Below are 16254 nucleotides of genomic sequence, written 5' to 3' on the forward strand. Positions count from 1 at the left end.
CTGAGCTAATGACTGCAGCCTAGGTATGTACGTAATAGCTAGATATGAATGCTAATTCAGTTCATTATTTAAGGAAATGGGCACATACGTAGAAACTTTCAAATCATGGTTCAGCTATGGACTACAGAATCTTTTAATGGGTTGTTTTTTAATTACATGCAACTCTGAAAGGGGAACACACATAAATATGGCAAGAAGCAGCAAATACCATGAAACCTCAGTTATATTTATGCAGTTGCAAACATAATTAGGCCATATTTGTATGGAATCATCACTGCATCCACTAGATGTGACACTTAAAAGCTGAATAGCACCAGTAATTATGGGTGATTTTAAAACTCCAAGCAGACCTGCTGAAATCACCTGCTGAAATCAATATGCTTATGTTACTTAAGTTCATCCATTTTAGTAGCTCAACTCTGAGTATGGGTAATGCCAGATATCACAGTATTAAATTTTAAAGCTAATACCTTTCAGTGAAGATAGCCATTACTCAAATAAAACCAGTATTATCACTCTTCCCTCACATAATAGCTGAAATATCACAGAGACACCTTTCTCACTGATACATGCTAAGGTTAGATTTTGGCAGATCATGACTGCTTAGAACAGCATAAAAGGGGAGGGTACACACCTTACACAACATTTCTAACATAACATAAAAAATGGACCTGGAGAAGTGTGTGCACAGTACCTGCTCATGCACTTATAAGGGGCTATTGCTGGCAGCTTTTATCTCCAATTGAGAGAGGGAAGGTGAGGGAGGAGGCAGAATCTGGCACCTACTACCCATTGCACCACCTACCTAACCTAAGTACTGAGTGTAAGTCAACAGCTTTTTAGATCCAGAACTGCTTTCTGCACAAGGGTCATAGGAGTGTGCATTACACTTGAAACTGTGTGGTAATAATGCATAGTACAGAACGCCCTGCAGATCACATATTATGGGCTGCATGCAGCCCACACAAGCTTTCCCCGCAGGCAGCTGTGGGTTCAGTCCATGCCATTCAAGCTGTGCCTGTAAAGGAAAAATGTCCCTTTGTATCCCTGACGTGAATTCAAAGAGAGAATCAGGAACAATCCATCCTAAATCTTCTTTCCTTTTTAGTCACAGCTTAAAGCAGGCTTTCTCAACCTCGGCCCTCCAGATGTTTTTGGCCTACACCTCCCATGGTGCCTGGCTAGCCGGACCAGTGGTCAGGGATGCTGGGGACTGTAGTCTCAAAACATCTGGAGGGCCGAGGTTGAGGAAGCTTGGCTTAAAAGTTTCAAGTCACAGTTTGAGCCTTCCCATAGCTCATGCCATATATGGCAACAGGTCTGGAAAAGTTGGGCATCAATAGCCATAAACAATTGTACAGGAAAGTTTTTAATGTTTGATGTTTTGATTTGTTGGAAGCCACCCACAGTGGCTGGGGAAAACCAGTCAGATGGGCAGCATATAAATAATTTGTGGTTGTTGTTGTTGTTGTTGCTGCTGCTGCTGCTGCTGCTGTTATTATTGTTATCATTGCTATTAAAAGGCCTGACTGGCCAACCTCTGATAGGTCTAATTAGGTCCATGAGCTGCAGGTTTCTCTCCAATGCTGCAGCACTTCAGCTCTTCCTTAAATGGTTTTTAATCCATAGGCGACAATGCAGGAAGTGCAGCATGCTGTGAATACACGTCTATTTTCATGTCAGAAACAGAGCCTTATCATTACTCATACTGTTTTCTTCTACTAACTTCCTAAAGTGACATCTTTCTCCAACGTACATGACATTCTTGTTAGATGTCTCATGGCTCTGCTTCACCTATCCATTATGCCCTTTGATTTTGCTTCTTTCCATAGCCATGCACATTAAAGCATGGCTCCCCATTTGGCATACATGGCAGTATCGACCAAGCCACATCCACCTGCCCTGCACCTGACACCATATGATCCTCAGGCCTTGCAAAGTGTCAGATGCAAGGCACTGCAAGAACCAATGGCCAGTTGGTTGCAAGGTCATGCCTTGCAAAGCACTGCACCTTTATCCCCAGTCTGATTTCAAACTACAAAGACAAAAAGAGCCCACTGATGTCACCGTGGCACCACTGGGTGTCTGGTCCACTGGGTGCCTGTCCAGCAGTAAAGGGAGAAAGGGGTGCTGATTTATCCAGAAGAATCCAAGAATTTTCCCCATTCTTCTCTAAGTAATTATTATGCACGTCTTACCTAGTATCTTTTTTCTTTCTTTCAGTAAGCCATAATTCACTGTTCTCAAGGTACTTTGTAATGGCAATGTAAAAAATTATACCAAAAAAATAACACTTCTTTAAACATAGCTCATTATCCATCTGTTTTCATAATTTTCCATTTCACATGGGAAATCTTGAAAGAGCTATTTGAGAGTGGGAAATATTGAGGGAAGTAAAGTTACTTCTATAAAAGGACATGAAGTTGCAGCCATGGAAGCCCCGTCGGATATTCGGGTTCCGAAGAACGTTCGCAAACTAGAACACTCACTTCCGGGTTTACGGCGTCCGGGAGCCAAAACGTCCAAGTACCAAGACATTCAGGATCCAAGGTACGACTGTATGGCAAACTATTGGAGGACAGATCTATCAACAGTTGTTAGCAATGGTAGCAAAACAGAACCTCCAAGTCCAGAGGCTGAGTTACAGGTGCTGTGAACCCAGGAAGAACCTGGTAGGTGACTGTTAGAGAACGAACGCTGCACTAGATGGCTCCTCAGTCAGAACCAATGAGGTTCTTTCAGTCTTTTAGCACACGTTTTAAGAACTGTTCTGTGTTGCTGAATCTTAAATGTCTGACAAATTAACAAAAATGTTCTCGTGTGATAGATAGCTGTTTTTCACTGTCAGCTGATAAATCTGAAAAACTCAAATAGAAAAACATGGCCAAATAGCTATTGAGACAAATTTTATTCCAAATGCTACAAATGCTGCCCTACGTAACAACCCAGAGGCATGATATAGACAGAACTGTCTTAAGTTTGAAACAGAATTACGTACAGGGGTTGCATAATTAAACAAATAGTCTCAAGGGAAGAAAAAAAAGGCAAGGTAGTAACTATGTAATAATTTGTTGCAATGTACATTTCGGTAACAACCAACTACATAGGCACAATGAGTTTCCAAATAGCTAAAAAATTAATGCACAGAGTAGGAACATTATTATTTTTCTTCTAAACAGAGATTTATTGAGTAAAAAAATTATTTCTAAGTTAAATAAAGAAATATATATACAGCCATCCTTGCAGTATATCTGAATGTATTTAAACATCTATTTACAACCACCAAAATTGAAATGCAGCAAAAACTGTTATTTTTATTTATTTATTTTATTTATATCCCACATTTTTCACCAAGGAGCTCAAGGGGGCATACATGGTTCCTCGCTCCTCGTTTAAGCCGCACAACAACCCTGTGAGGTAGGTTAGCCTAAGAAGCAGTGATTGGCCCAAAGTCACCCAGTGAGCTTGAGCTTTGTGGCCAAATGGGGATTTGAACCCTGGTCTCCCAGATCCTAGTCCGACACTCTAATCACTATGCCATACTTGGGCCAGCAAGAACTCCAACTAAGTAAAAAAGTTGGAGTATGTGAAATTTTCAAAAACCTACCGGTATTTGCAAACTATGGGCTATGTAATGTTTTGAAATAATGTGTAAATTCTAAGAAGTTATCTGCATTTGGTACCCTCTCTCTCTTTTCTGGCACAATATATGGACTTGCACCCTAAGCATCTATGGGGAGAAGTCCACTCATGGAATGCTCCAACTGGCCAAAGGTGCAATCTTCACTTACTTCTCCTTCCCCCTCCTGCCCCCACCCCACTCCTGAACAACCTGCTCCAAAGGATTGGAGGACTCTCTGGAGGGATGCAGGAGATGGTGCTGGGGACTCCAGGGAAAGGAGAGTGAATATAGCCCCTTCCCCCCCCTCTCTCTCACACACACTGCTTTCACCAGTAGGAGCATTCATTATTCCAAATACGCTTCTCGTGAACAGACGGAGCCCTTCTGTTTGTGTTAGGGCAACTGAAGATCAAAGCTCCGACTATTTTGCAAGACAAACTTCAAAACCTACGAACAATATCCTTAAGCCATGCAGAATTTAGCTGAGTCTTCCTATTTTACAAACACTGCATGTTGCATTCCGTATCTGATTCCAACAGCACAATGAAGTAAATATTGCACATGATGATTTAAACACTTTTCTGGTGGACATTCGTGCTTGCCAAGTAATTTAGGAATAATACTAAATAGTTTGAACAGACAGAATTCTGGCTCTGTTTCAAGGAAAGCAATAAGATGGGTTTTTTTTAAAAAAAAATGCTTCAACAGAGCTGCCTTTTTCAGACAAAGAACCTTTCTTCCTCTCGGGCGCACATGTTTGGGAAGAGAGCCAAGGTGCTACTTATCAGCTGTTTGACATCAGGGGAGGACTGTGTGCGTCAGAAGGCCCAGTGGGGACTCCTGAGTTATGGCAATGGACCATGTGGTTCTTATCAGCTTGTAAAGCCTTGCACTTCAACCACTGCAGCGTGAACAGGGAGAAAAGGAGGGGCAGGAGAATAAGGTGATTTAAATAAACGTGAAGATTTGAAGGCTTCCCAAGCTATCACAGGCTAAGTGTGCTGCAGCAAGTAGCACTATGAATAAACATAACTTCTTTGGTTTAAGCTCTTCTCACCTCCCTCCTGTAGTAATTGCATAAGGACAAAGTGTTCAAAGCAGAGGAGGAACCCTGTTTCCAGAAACGATTGTTCATAAAGAAACAAGAATACGTACCCCTGGGATGTGGAATACAAGATGGTCTGTTAAATAGCATCCTAATTATTTCAATAATATTCACATACATTGTGAATACTCTGTATTTACAAGACAGTTTGTCAGGCCTGGCATTTACTTCCGAGCACCAAAAATAGCATCGTGTTTTATCTCTTCTTTCTTCTGCAGCAAATAGCTTGTTCAGTGGAATTTCTTCATAGGCTGCCTCATGCCAGTTTCTAATGTAAGGGCCAGCTAAATTTGCAACCCTGGAATAATCCATAGGCAGCGTGGAAGCGTATGGATTCTTCTCCAACTATCAAGGTCTGAAGCAATAGTCAGCCTAAAACACATGCTAATAGGCACCATTGGCTCACAGAGATGGAAGGGAAACTTTAGCAATTTACTTCCAGAAATGTTTTTTCAGCCTACAGTTTGCTTTAAAAAAAAAAGTTGCTGCAATTTTTTAAAAAAATGGAAGTATTTGCTAACTTATTACCTTGTTTTTAGCTTTCATTGAAATGTCTATAGATATGTCATCTGAGCAAGTTCCCAAAATCTATCATGAATTTTGCCTTGTCAGAATCTGTTGGCAATCAAACCATAGCTGCCAAGTTATCCCTTTTTTAAAGGGATTTTCCCTTATGCTGAATAGGCTTCCTCGCGAGAAAAGGGAAAACTTGGCAGCTATGAATCAAACTAGGCAGACCTTCTACTTCCCAAGTAATTTCACTCACTTCAATGGGAATTCTTTAACTTCCATTTAAATACTTACAGATGATGAGTGAAACTGAATGGTACCAGTGTACAAGCAGAAAGGACTTCTGCTTGAACAACAAGGATTTACCCTTCCTTGTCTCCTTCCTACAGCCGCCCGTGCCCTCCATTAATCTGCGCCAGAGGGCTGGGGAACCCTCAGAAGCCACTGGCAGGAGGCAGCTGACATTATCTGTCATATAGCTTCACTTTTTAAAAAGTCTAGCTTTGCTTCTGAAAACCTACACTTGAAGAACGATGGAATTCAGAAGTTCACACAGGCAACACTTGTAACTTTAGTTCATCAAAAAAGCTGGGTGTCCTTCACAACTGCAGGTTCTATGAGACTACACAAAAATATGAATTAAGGAAATTTTGTTGAAGCATGTTTTGTTGAATTTTGCTTCAAAGCATGTTTAAATAAATGCTGTTAAAGACAAAAATAATGTTTTTAGAGTTTGATTCTAAATGGAAATACCTACTTATAATTATAACATATGTTATGACTATTGCATAAATACTACTAGTAAATATTCTGGGCCACACTAATATCATGAGTTTTAGCCCCCACCTAAAGTGACAAGGAGCCATAGTTTAGCAACAAAGCATTTGGTTTACATATGTAAATTGGGCACCCACAAGTCTGCCTGCCATAGGTGAGCACCCCCCCCCCCAGACACCTGGCAAGCAGAACTGCAGGCATCGTATACACTCTTACTCCAGTGGTCTCATTTCCACAGCAGTTTTTGAGCAGGTACAAAACAGCTTGAGTCCTTTCCAAATAGGGCAGACTACAACTGTTGTTGTTGCTACTGCTCTTTTACCTTCTAAACCACATAACTGAGAGAAAAGATTCTGCTTCTCCTCAAACCCTCTAGGTCACAGGTAGGCAACCTAAGACCTGGGGGTCGGATGCGGCCCAATTGCCTTCTCAATCCGGCCCATGGATGGTCCGAGAATCAGCTTGTTTTTACATGAGTAGAATGTGTCCTTTTATTTAAAAGGCATCTCTGGGTTATTTGTGGGGCATAGGAATTTGTTCATATATTTTTTTTCAAGCTATAGTCCGGCCCACCACGTGGTCTGAGGGACAGTGGACCGGCCCACAGCTGAAAAAGGTTGCTGACCCCTGCTCTAGATAAACAAGAGAATGCAAGGGAGGGGATTGGTGAGGACCACAAATAATGAACTTCTGCATTACACTAAATTCCTGGATCCAAGTGTGGCATCTCCAGTTTAAAAGATCTATAGTCGGAGGGCTTGAAGACCTTGAGTAGCCACTGCCTGTCAGAAAGGTAAAGCACAGATCTTTTGCCATAGAGAATGACGTTTCAAATAGCAAGTTCTTAAAATTCCATTCGCTCATGAAGTTTTATTTTGTCAGCAACAACAAAGTCCCAGTGATTCCCAAGGTCTTAGCTGCCGATCAGAATACGGTAGGTAGTACTTGGCTCAGACGGACTAATATTTTAATGCAGCTTTATATTTCATATGTACCAAGTACCAATGTACCAATGACAAAGAAAAGCCTTTTCTGTTTAATAAAGAAAAGTATATTCACTCCCAGTATAGCAGCTACAGAACACCTGCTTGGGGGGTGGGGTGCCCTAACTGCAAATTTAGTGAAAATGTTCATACACTGCTAAATAAGAAGTTTCCTTTATATGCTATGCATGTGTTAGAAATTGTGAGGATGCAGGGCTGTGCTCCAAAAATGAAATTTATTTTTAAATTTAGCACAGCACAGCAGAATACCAGAGTTCACTTAGCCACAAATTTACACTACATGAAAAGAATTGTTTTATCCAAGCTTCACTGAAGAGCTGGGTAAAATGCCTATGCAAGTCCTTGAGTTGCGTTTTCATATTCTAAGTTTTGTTACCATATTCAATGAAGTCCTACTGCAAAAGCATTTTGGTCAAATTTTCTACAACAAAAATGTTTAGTGTGGAAAGTATTTCCTGAACCGAAAACTGTTGCATAATTGCAGGACACCATACTGACTTCTTCTTCTTTTAATACCAAAGGATTTTGTTTAATTTAATAAAGCTGTAATGTCTACATGGGAATACATTTGGTAAATTCACCAAGCGTGTTGTAGAAAAACATAATATTCATCATATGTAAGAGGTAAGGACTGGATTACTAGACTTAATTCTAATCTAAACCAATGGATGATGTGAACCCTAGTCCATAATAGAGTATGCCATAATATATTTCAAGGCTTTAAAATGTCACAGGATTCTTGTTTTTCATGCAACAGACCACCATGATTACCACTCTGGAAATCTATAGTGCATAGAGCTGTTGATGAAGAATGTTCTCCCTAAACTTTACACCTACTGTACATTTACCATTTGCCTATTACCAGCAGTACAACTGTACATCTCCCACTTACTTCACTATAGTTCAAGTGAGTAGAGTGTCTTTACGGTGTCCATGGAATGGGATTATTCCAACAAAATGCAAGGGTTTTTTTTGGGGGGGGGGGTGTTACTTTCAATATCACACTCTTTGATATCTGACTAGATCTTAACAGCCAAGTGAACTCATACAGGGGGAAATGGTTATTGATATATAAGAGCCCAGACCGTTTTAAGCTTAAAGGGTTTAAACCAGCACCTTGAATTGCTCCCAGAAGCAAATCAGTATCCAATGAAACTGGTGCAGAACAGGCTAAATGAGAAGCATATAAATTCAACAACAACAACAACAACAACAACAACAACAACCAACAATAATAGTAATATGTAAACGTATTGATATGTTTATGCATTCAAAATATATTCGTTGTATTGGCTGCAATCCAAATAAACAGACAAGTAGTTCTGCACTCTGGCCTTGTTTTCATTAACAGCAGCCTCCCATCTCGGATTGAAGTGGAAAAACTAGCACCAGGAATTATCTATGAACAGCTTTTAATAAATCTCATCGACTTCACTCACCACAGCCAACTTTTCTTATAATCCACATGCCACAGAAGAGTGCAATGTCTGAACTATGTTTGGTTATTATGTATGTATGTATTTATTTATTTATTTATTAAATTTAGTCATCACTTTTTCAAAGCAAGTCTAAAAGCAATTTACAAAGATTTTAAAATGTAAGTATAAAAACCTACATCGCAAGGATTAACTACTAAAAGACAAGCACCAAGACTACTCAGGTTGAAATCCCTACTCAACCATCTCATTAGGTAACCTTGACTAAGTCACCATCTCTCAGTATAACCTACATTATAGGGTTGTTGAAAGGCTAAAAATGGAACTGGGAGAGAATCAGGTATGCTGTATACATTTAATAACTAAAATAAATGAATAAGCTACTATTTCACTAAGCAGTTTGCTGCTCCTGTAAGAGAACATTCACGCTTTCAGCTGAAAAATGCTCACCAATTTTTATCTCTGCCGCTTTAATAGAGTTCTCAATTTTATCTCTGAGGCTGGCTCTACTCTCTGTTGCTGCTAAGTTGTCTGGTATTTTCGGTGAATTTCTTCTAGATGATGCTTCACTTGGGTTCCGAAGGTATTCATCCATATTCTCATAATAAGCACTCTGAAAAGTAAGAATGCTGGCAGGGCTACAAAAGTTTAGTAAGCCACAAGACATCTAATATTCTCATGCTGCCTCAAAACAGTGCCCAGAAACAGTTTTGGGCTAAAGGAAGTTATGATCTCACTGCATTATAGATAAACAGATCAAGTTACGATCAGCAGATGCCCTCAACTGACAAAGTGACTCTTGGAACTCTCACCCCTTCATCTCTATGACATCACTTCAAATGCAGTAAGTCATTGCTCATCTTCTCTCAACACTATATCACTCTAAATCAACCCAGGCTGTTTTTAAGACTGCTTATTCCCACATTAAGTAGTCCATTACCACAAAATAGTGATACAAATAAACATCCACACAAAATGACTCCAAATGCATGCGCGCACGCACACACACACACACACAACAGTCAATACAGAAATATTCAAACCTAACAGTTATGGCCCCTCGCTATAGCCTCTGCCAAGCTAGATAGCATGATCAAAGGTCCCAGAATTTTTGCATGACTCCAAAATAGTTGAAGCCAGAGAGGGTAGCCTGTTGTGGTCTATTGCCTATCTGACTCTACAAGAAATATTGCTGCAAACGCACTGTCTGTGGGTAAATGGTTAAGGAATCACTCTCAATTGGGAGTTTTAGCTTCTAGTCTCACAGCCCTCTGAACTGATCTTTTGCTGTTACAGAATCTACAATTTTGTTTTCAACAATACCAATTACTGAATATTATTAGCCATACAGAATATGACGTGTGGTAGAATGGGATGCTAATGACCAATACCAAGATGAAAGTCCACTAGGCTTGCATGCTGAGCACACTGCTTTATGGAAGTGAATCAAGGGCAACTTACAGCTGCCAGGTGTGATTCCTCAGTGCCTTCCGAATATGGGCTCCGTCAGGAAGATTTTGGGCATCGCGTGGCAGGACCACGTTTCAAACAAAGATGTGCTCTCCCAAGCCCACATTCCCAGCGTGTTTGCACTTCTGTCTCAGCAATGTTTACACTGACTTGGTCATGTACACAGAATGGAAGATGGCAGGAACCCCAAGGGAGCTGGCTTCAGGCACCACGCCTGTTGGCAGACCAACCCTGCTTTCCAAATATGTTTACAAACATGACATGAAGTCTGACAACATTGACCCAGCACTAAGCCAGGAGACATTCCTGCAGCAACAAAGCACAGGGGGTTAGGGAGAGGAAAGCATTCATTAAGTTGCCCTCATGCTCATTTTGCTATAAAATATAGGTCTCCATCACCCACTTTAGAGGCAAACAGGTCACAGCTAAATAGGGCAGACAAGAACGGAAAAGGGCCAACTATTTTTTTGTTATATTTGGAGATGGGGTTACAGAAAGAACTGCAGTGATTAAATAAGGAAGAGAGGACCATGAGGAGTCCATCCTCATTTTCTTCAGGGGTCTTTAAATACATGCCAGGGGGAAAGGTTTAATGCCAAAGCAGAAGTCAATAATAGTGAATTACAACAGTAGAGAGGACCACTACTAGCAGAGCTTCCCAGTAGTAGGTCAGGCCATGTGAAGAAGGGAGAGTTGGCCAGAGTCGGTCCGTCCCTGACCCCCGTGTGGGTGTTTGTCTATCCTTCCTTCTACTTTTTTGCTGAGGTCTTAGACAAGGTTGGTACCTCAAACCACCATCTTTATATGGCCAGAGAGTTACTGTCCCTGAGTTCTGTTACAGTTCAGTATACAGTCATACCTCAGTTTAAGTACGCTCCGGTTTGAGTACTTTCAGTTGAAGTACTCTGCGGACTTGTCTCGAATGGATTAATCCACTTTCCATTACTTTCAATGGGAAAGTTCGCTTCAGGTTAAGTACACTTCAGGTTAAGTACGGACTTCCAGAACCAATTACACTCATACTTTGGGTTAAGTACGCTTTAGGTTGAGTACTCCGCAGACCCGTCTGGAACAGATTAATCCACTTTCCATTCCTTTCAATGGTTTCAGGTTAAGTACGCTTCAGGTTAAGTACAGACTTCCGGAACCAACTGTGTACTTAAACCGAGGTACCGCTGTATGTATGGATAGATCAGTTGCTTAGAGCGTTGTATGCCAAGGTTGCAGATTCAATCCCCGTATGGGACAGCTGCATATTCCTGCATTGCAGAGGGTTGGACAAGATGATGCTCAGGGTCCCTTTCAACTCTACAATTCTATATATTCAGTGTGTCTGTATGGCCTGCAATTCAGCTGCAGATTGCCAAGTACAAAATACCATAACAGCTGCAGAATCAAGTTGTTTGTAGCTTAATCCCACCCCCACACCACTTTAAACCTGGAGACTGTTCACCCCATAATGCATTGTTATGATTTCTGAGGCATCCATATATGTCTATCAGTGTCAACCATTCTGAAAATGACCGAATAAAAATATTGCCCTTTATTGCTGAAAAGGATTCCATGAAACAAACCAACTCAGCTGTTTTCAAAGGATCTTCCACCAGTTCATTTTAAACTAGATCTCTATACCTAAGCTTTTCCATTTCCAAAATTCTGTTAACATTGTAATCTTGTGAAAAGGTTGCTTTTTCTTAGCCTAGCAGGAGACATGTACTTACATGGGCAAGAACAAAGAATGCAAGAAATTGCTTATTTACTCAAGCTGTCTTCAAGCCAGGAAATTATAAGGCTGTAAAAAAAAAAAAGCTATCCTGCTCATATTGTTCAAAATTTAGCAAGGTCTCCAAGAACCAATTGGAAATCACCTGCACTGAGTTTCTTTTTTGCTTTTTGATGGTTTAGTAACAAATATTACAAGGACTGCTAATAATTAATGCTAGGTAGAGAAAGCAGGAAAGAAGCAAAAATTGTTATTTTACCTTCCACCCAGCATCTGGGACCTGCATGATGGTGAACTGGAGGCAAGGACAAGACAAGGAATGGAAAGGCTCCATTCTCCCTATCAATGGGATAAATATGTTTATGACTGACTGCAACAGCAAAATGTTCTTTACATCATGGTTTCTCACATAATTTCTCCCCCTGTAGTTTCAGGCAAATAAAAATATCTGATCTTTTTAGCACATTTTCCAGAAATGTGTACACTCAAAATCAAACACATGTAACCTTTTGATATTACATCTTCACACATCTGCAAGACTGTCTAAAACTCCAGGTTATGTATCTCTTACGAGATATCTCTAGCACTACTAGACTAGAGGATTTTATAGATAAACAGCCAGTTACTTCCAAGGAGTGAAGGGGCTAGCAAGGGACCTGGTACCCAGATTTCTGATGCACTTGACAATAAGCCCCTCCACCAAAACTTTATCTCTTCCTGCCCACAACCATTGAAATTGAGGGCAAAATTGAAGCACTATCATAGTAAGTCCTGCCATATGCCCACTAACACACATCTCAACGCCATCCCACAATAAAACCACACGTGCCCAAAGAAAGCAACCTATGGACCAATAGTAGGAACTATTGGTAGTCAGAAGACATGGTATTAACTGCAGTACTCATGTAAAGTCTTCTGCAAGTGAGCTTCACAAACAGGTGCATTTCATACACAATTTCTGTTCAAACTTATCCAACATACCGTATATATACAGAAAAATGTCAGTAAGGTTAAATGCTAAGAATTTGACACCTTTAACTTTGAAAATTAAACACGTTTTCTTTATGTGTAACATTATATCATAAATGACATCTCGCACTAACAAGTGCAAGACTTCCCCACAGGAAATTGGAATAAAGGTTTTCATTTTCTAAGGGCTCAATTCTATGCATACAAAGGGAATAAGTTCTACAGAACTCAGTAGGACTTACTTCTGAGTAAACATGCTTAGAACAGCTTCCATTCCAGTTGAAAATGCACAGTATTTTTTGTAATGGGGCATACGTTTTCCAATGAAATATATTTTTGAGGGGTGCATATACCTCAACTTTGCATTGGAGCCTAAGAGGTTTCTGGGAGAGCACAAAGGGCTGCAGCAGAGGAAGGGCAAGGAATTCCCCTCTGGTGAGCAGGCTTCCACCTGCACAGCAGTGGGCACAGCCCTCTACATTTGAATTGTTTCAGCAACCAAGTAGTATGCACTCTTTGCTCAAGAAGTGCAACAATCATAAAACAGGAAACTCAGTTTAAATCAGTGGTTTAGTTAGTTAAATTGCCTCCATCTTTCCTGGAATACATTCTTTATACTTTGTGGTTTGCTACTATTTTCCTATACGTATAACAGCCCACTCAGCTGCATGCTCTATTTTTCTGTTAATGAATGCCTGTCCCTCACTATATGCAGACAGAAAAGGCATGTTTGAGCAAATAATTGCATCCAACCCTCAAGTGTCAATATTAATCATAGCTGCCAAGTTATCCCTTTTTTAAAGGGATTTTCCATTATGCTGAATAGGCTTCCTCGCGAGAAAAGGGAAAACTTGGCAGCTATGATATTAATGCACTTGAGCATTTATATTATTCATTTACATTTCTATTCCTTGAAACTCAAGGATGCAAGGGATACCTGGTTCTCCCTCTCCTAATCTGATCCTCACAACAATCCTGTGGGGCAGGTCAGACTATGATTACTTATTGTAGTACAGTACTTCATGTTCAGATTGTTGTTAGAAAGGCCCTTTTTCAACCTTCCAGTCAAAGCTCCTTGTTAATAGTACTAATAGCATTACATCTCCACAAGTGCTGTTCTGCATTACAGATCAAAGGCAATTCCTCCTATTTCAATTTTTTATGAGGGTTTCTGATACTCAGACACACTGGAATATTGTGTGGTGTCTTTTCATGTGCATCATGTATGTGAAAACTTTGTTTTTTCTGTATGCAAGTCCTGCGATGTGGAAGGGCCTTCTGTCTGCCATTTTGTACACTAAATAAACACTTAATATATAGCTGAACTGTAACTGTATTATTAGGAAAGGCCTTTTTTAAAGAAATTGAAGTTAACTTTTTAAAAACAGCATTTGGTTTAAGAGGACAGCCTTTCATTTATGATTCTATCTTTGTTTTACACTGCTGCTTTGCTATAACAGTGCCGTATGCTAACAAGGTATTATTGGACCAATCCTAGAGCACCTTCTAAATATCTCAACACACCTGGTTAAGTTGTGAATAGAAACTCCTGGTGGAGAACTGAAGTACCTGTATTTATCTGAAGTTTCCCTCGCCGCCGCCCCCCAACCAAAAAGAGATTTTTGCCAGTGACAGTAAAGGATGGGTTTTACCCTCCTACACAAACTTTTCTGAGTGTGAAAATATTAGACGAATGAATGAACAGAAACAGCCAACATTTCTCAGTAATTTGTGTACTGTGTGGAAGATCAGTCCGTTAATGTAATCCAACTGTAATTGGCATGGTGAACTATAATGAACCCTTTGGAGCTGACTTCCTCAAAGTTCCTTTGAAACCAGTAAGTTTTCATTAAAGGGAATGCAAGTGTGGAGCACTGCTCATTTGACCATAACAGTGAAGTCAGAGGGGGTTGCTCTGGCTGGGGGATAGTGACATTGGACAAACCTACGTCATCGTTTTGCTACGAGAACAAAAGGGGGAAGGCTAGATATACTGTCTGAAGCTCCTTGGGGGAAATGCGAACTATCCATACTTCTGAATAAATAAAACAACCCCTTTCATCTCAAGCTATTTTTGTGGTAAAATTCCACTGCTTAAAAAGTGCATGGAAGAAAATACATTAGTATCCATGGGTAGAGTTCTAGCCGCTTTATTTCAGAAATGAAACTGCCTACCAAAGGAAAAATACACTGGAAATAAGCAAACAAGGGGAAACATCCCTTTTAACAAATTGTTAAAGGACCATTGAATTTGTTAATACTTTGAAGCTGCAACCCTATACATACTTGTGCAAAGGGGTTTCTTTCTGAGTAGAACTGTACAGCAAGCGCTGAATTGTACAAGAAATCTAGCTCCATTTTCTCTTCTTCTGATTTAATGATACTATACCTAGAAACAGTGTTTCAAGGCCCTGGCAGAATCTGGCACGGAGTAAGAAATCCTTATCAACAGCAACCCTTAGCAGTCTCAGTACTGTACTAGTGGTTTAAACAAATCCACATTTGATTACCCAACATTAAATAATGCACAGAACAGAGTAAATATACTAAAGGAAACACCTGCAGAAAATGATTTACAAAACCAGTTTGGAAGAAAAGTTGTTTGAGAAAGAATTAACTCAGAGGCAGAAGAAAAGCATTGCGGTCACTCCTTCCTACAATTTGTTTAGTTCTCAGCAAAATGGCTGGGTGTGAGTGAGGTCTGTTTTTACACCAGCTATTGGATCCATAAAGCAAATTGTGCAAGTGGAAAAACATTTTTGCTCTGAAAACAGGTTGATGTCTATGATTTCTACTGATTATCAACACAAAAAATAGCAGCAGCCACACCATTCTGAAGGATCATTCAATTCTAGAAGCAGGTCAGAAGTAGGAGATAAGAATAGGATTGGGTTGGAGATTGTTTACAGTTCAGCAACCAGCAGAGGGAGTACAACAGTCTAAATTATACTTATTTGTTTAAACTGGCATTTTGAAATAAACATAAGAATGTTTTGTACACAATGTACAAAAGTATGGAGAGCGTTCTAAGAAAAAATGCTGTTTTGAAGGGGGGGAGGAAAAGTGTGTGTGCAGGACGATTAGCAGATTATATGCCTTATCTACAATCCAGCATACATTAAAAGTCCCATTAAGAATGTAATAGGATTTTGAACAAATTGCAGTGCACAGAACTGTAGTCTTTGTTTTTGTTTTAATAACATGCTTGAACAATTTTGAAACATCTGCAAGTCAAAGTGAATATTTCCCCAAACAAATAAAGATTACAAACACTATGTTACTGTTAATAGAACAGAAACATTTTTTCAAACATGTACAGAAAAGTGACACCCTTTAAGTGAAAAAGTTAATAAATGAATAAATAAATAAAATTATCTGTATGCAATTATTTACTCTAAATACTTTGCAAGTTATTTGCCGATATGTCTTTATTTTTTATTACTAGGAATCTTAAGCATCATGAGCAGAGTATGGCTTGTGGAACGGTGACATCCAACCTTCTCCTTCCTGTTGCAGTTCCCTGTGACCCCTGAAAGGTTGCAACATTTGAGGACAGGGCAGGAGGACAATGAATCAGCAGAAATCAGACAAAAGCTAAATTGAAACTAAGTGACATGTCGCACCACTTTTTTCTCATA

General features: G+C 39.8%; 1 protein-coding gene across 10 annotated transcripts in view; it reads right to left on the bottom strand.

The window, feature by feature from the left end:
- The window catches only part of PDE10A (phosphodiesterase 10A), a 188943-nt gene that overhangs the window by 63181 nt on the left and 109508 nt on the right, over positions 1-16254 (bottom strand). For 3 of the 10 annotated variants that reach the window (XM_060272803.1, XM_060272804.1, XM_060272808.1), the window contains exon 1: positions 8905-11022. The exons of the other annotated variants lie outside the window; for them this stretch is intronic. In XM_060272803.1, the coding sequence (XP_060128786.1) occupies positions 8905-9121 (217 nt within the window). In that variant the 5' untranslated portion in view covers positions 9122-11022. Of the gene's footprint in view, positions 1-8904; positions 11023-16254 lie in introns of those variants that run through there. 10 annotated transcript variants of the gene reach the window in all.

Source organism: Zootoca vivipara, chromosome 3 (genome assembly GCF_963506605.1).
Source record: "Zootoca vivipara chromosome 3, rZooViv1.1, whole genome shotgun sequence".
Lineage (NCBI taxonomy): Eukaryota > Metazoa > Chordata > Lepidosauria > Squamata > Lacertidae > Zootoca > Zootoca vivipara.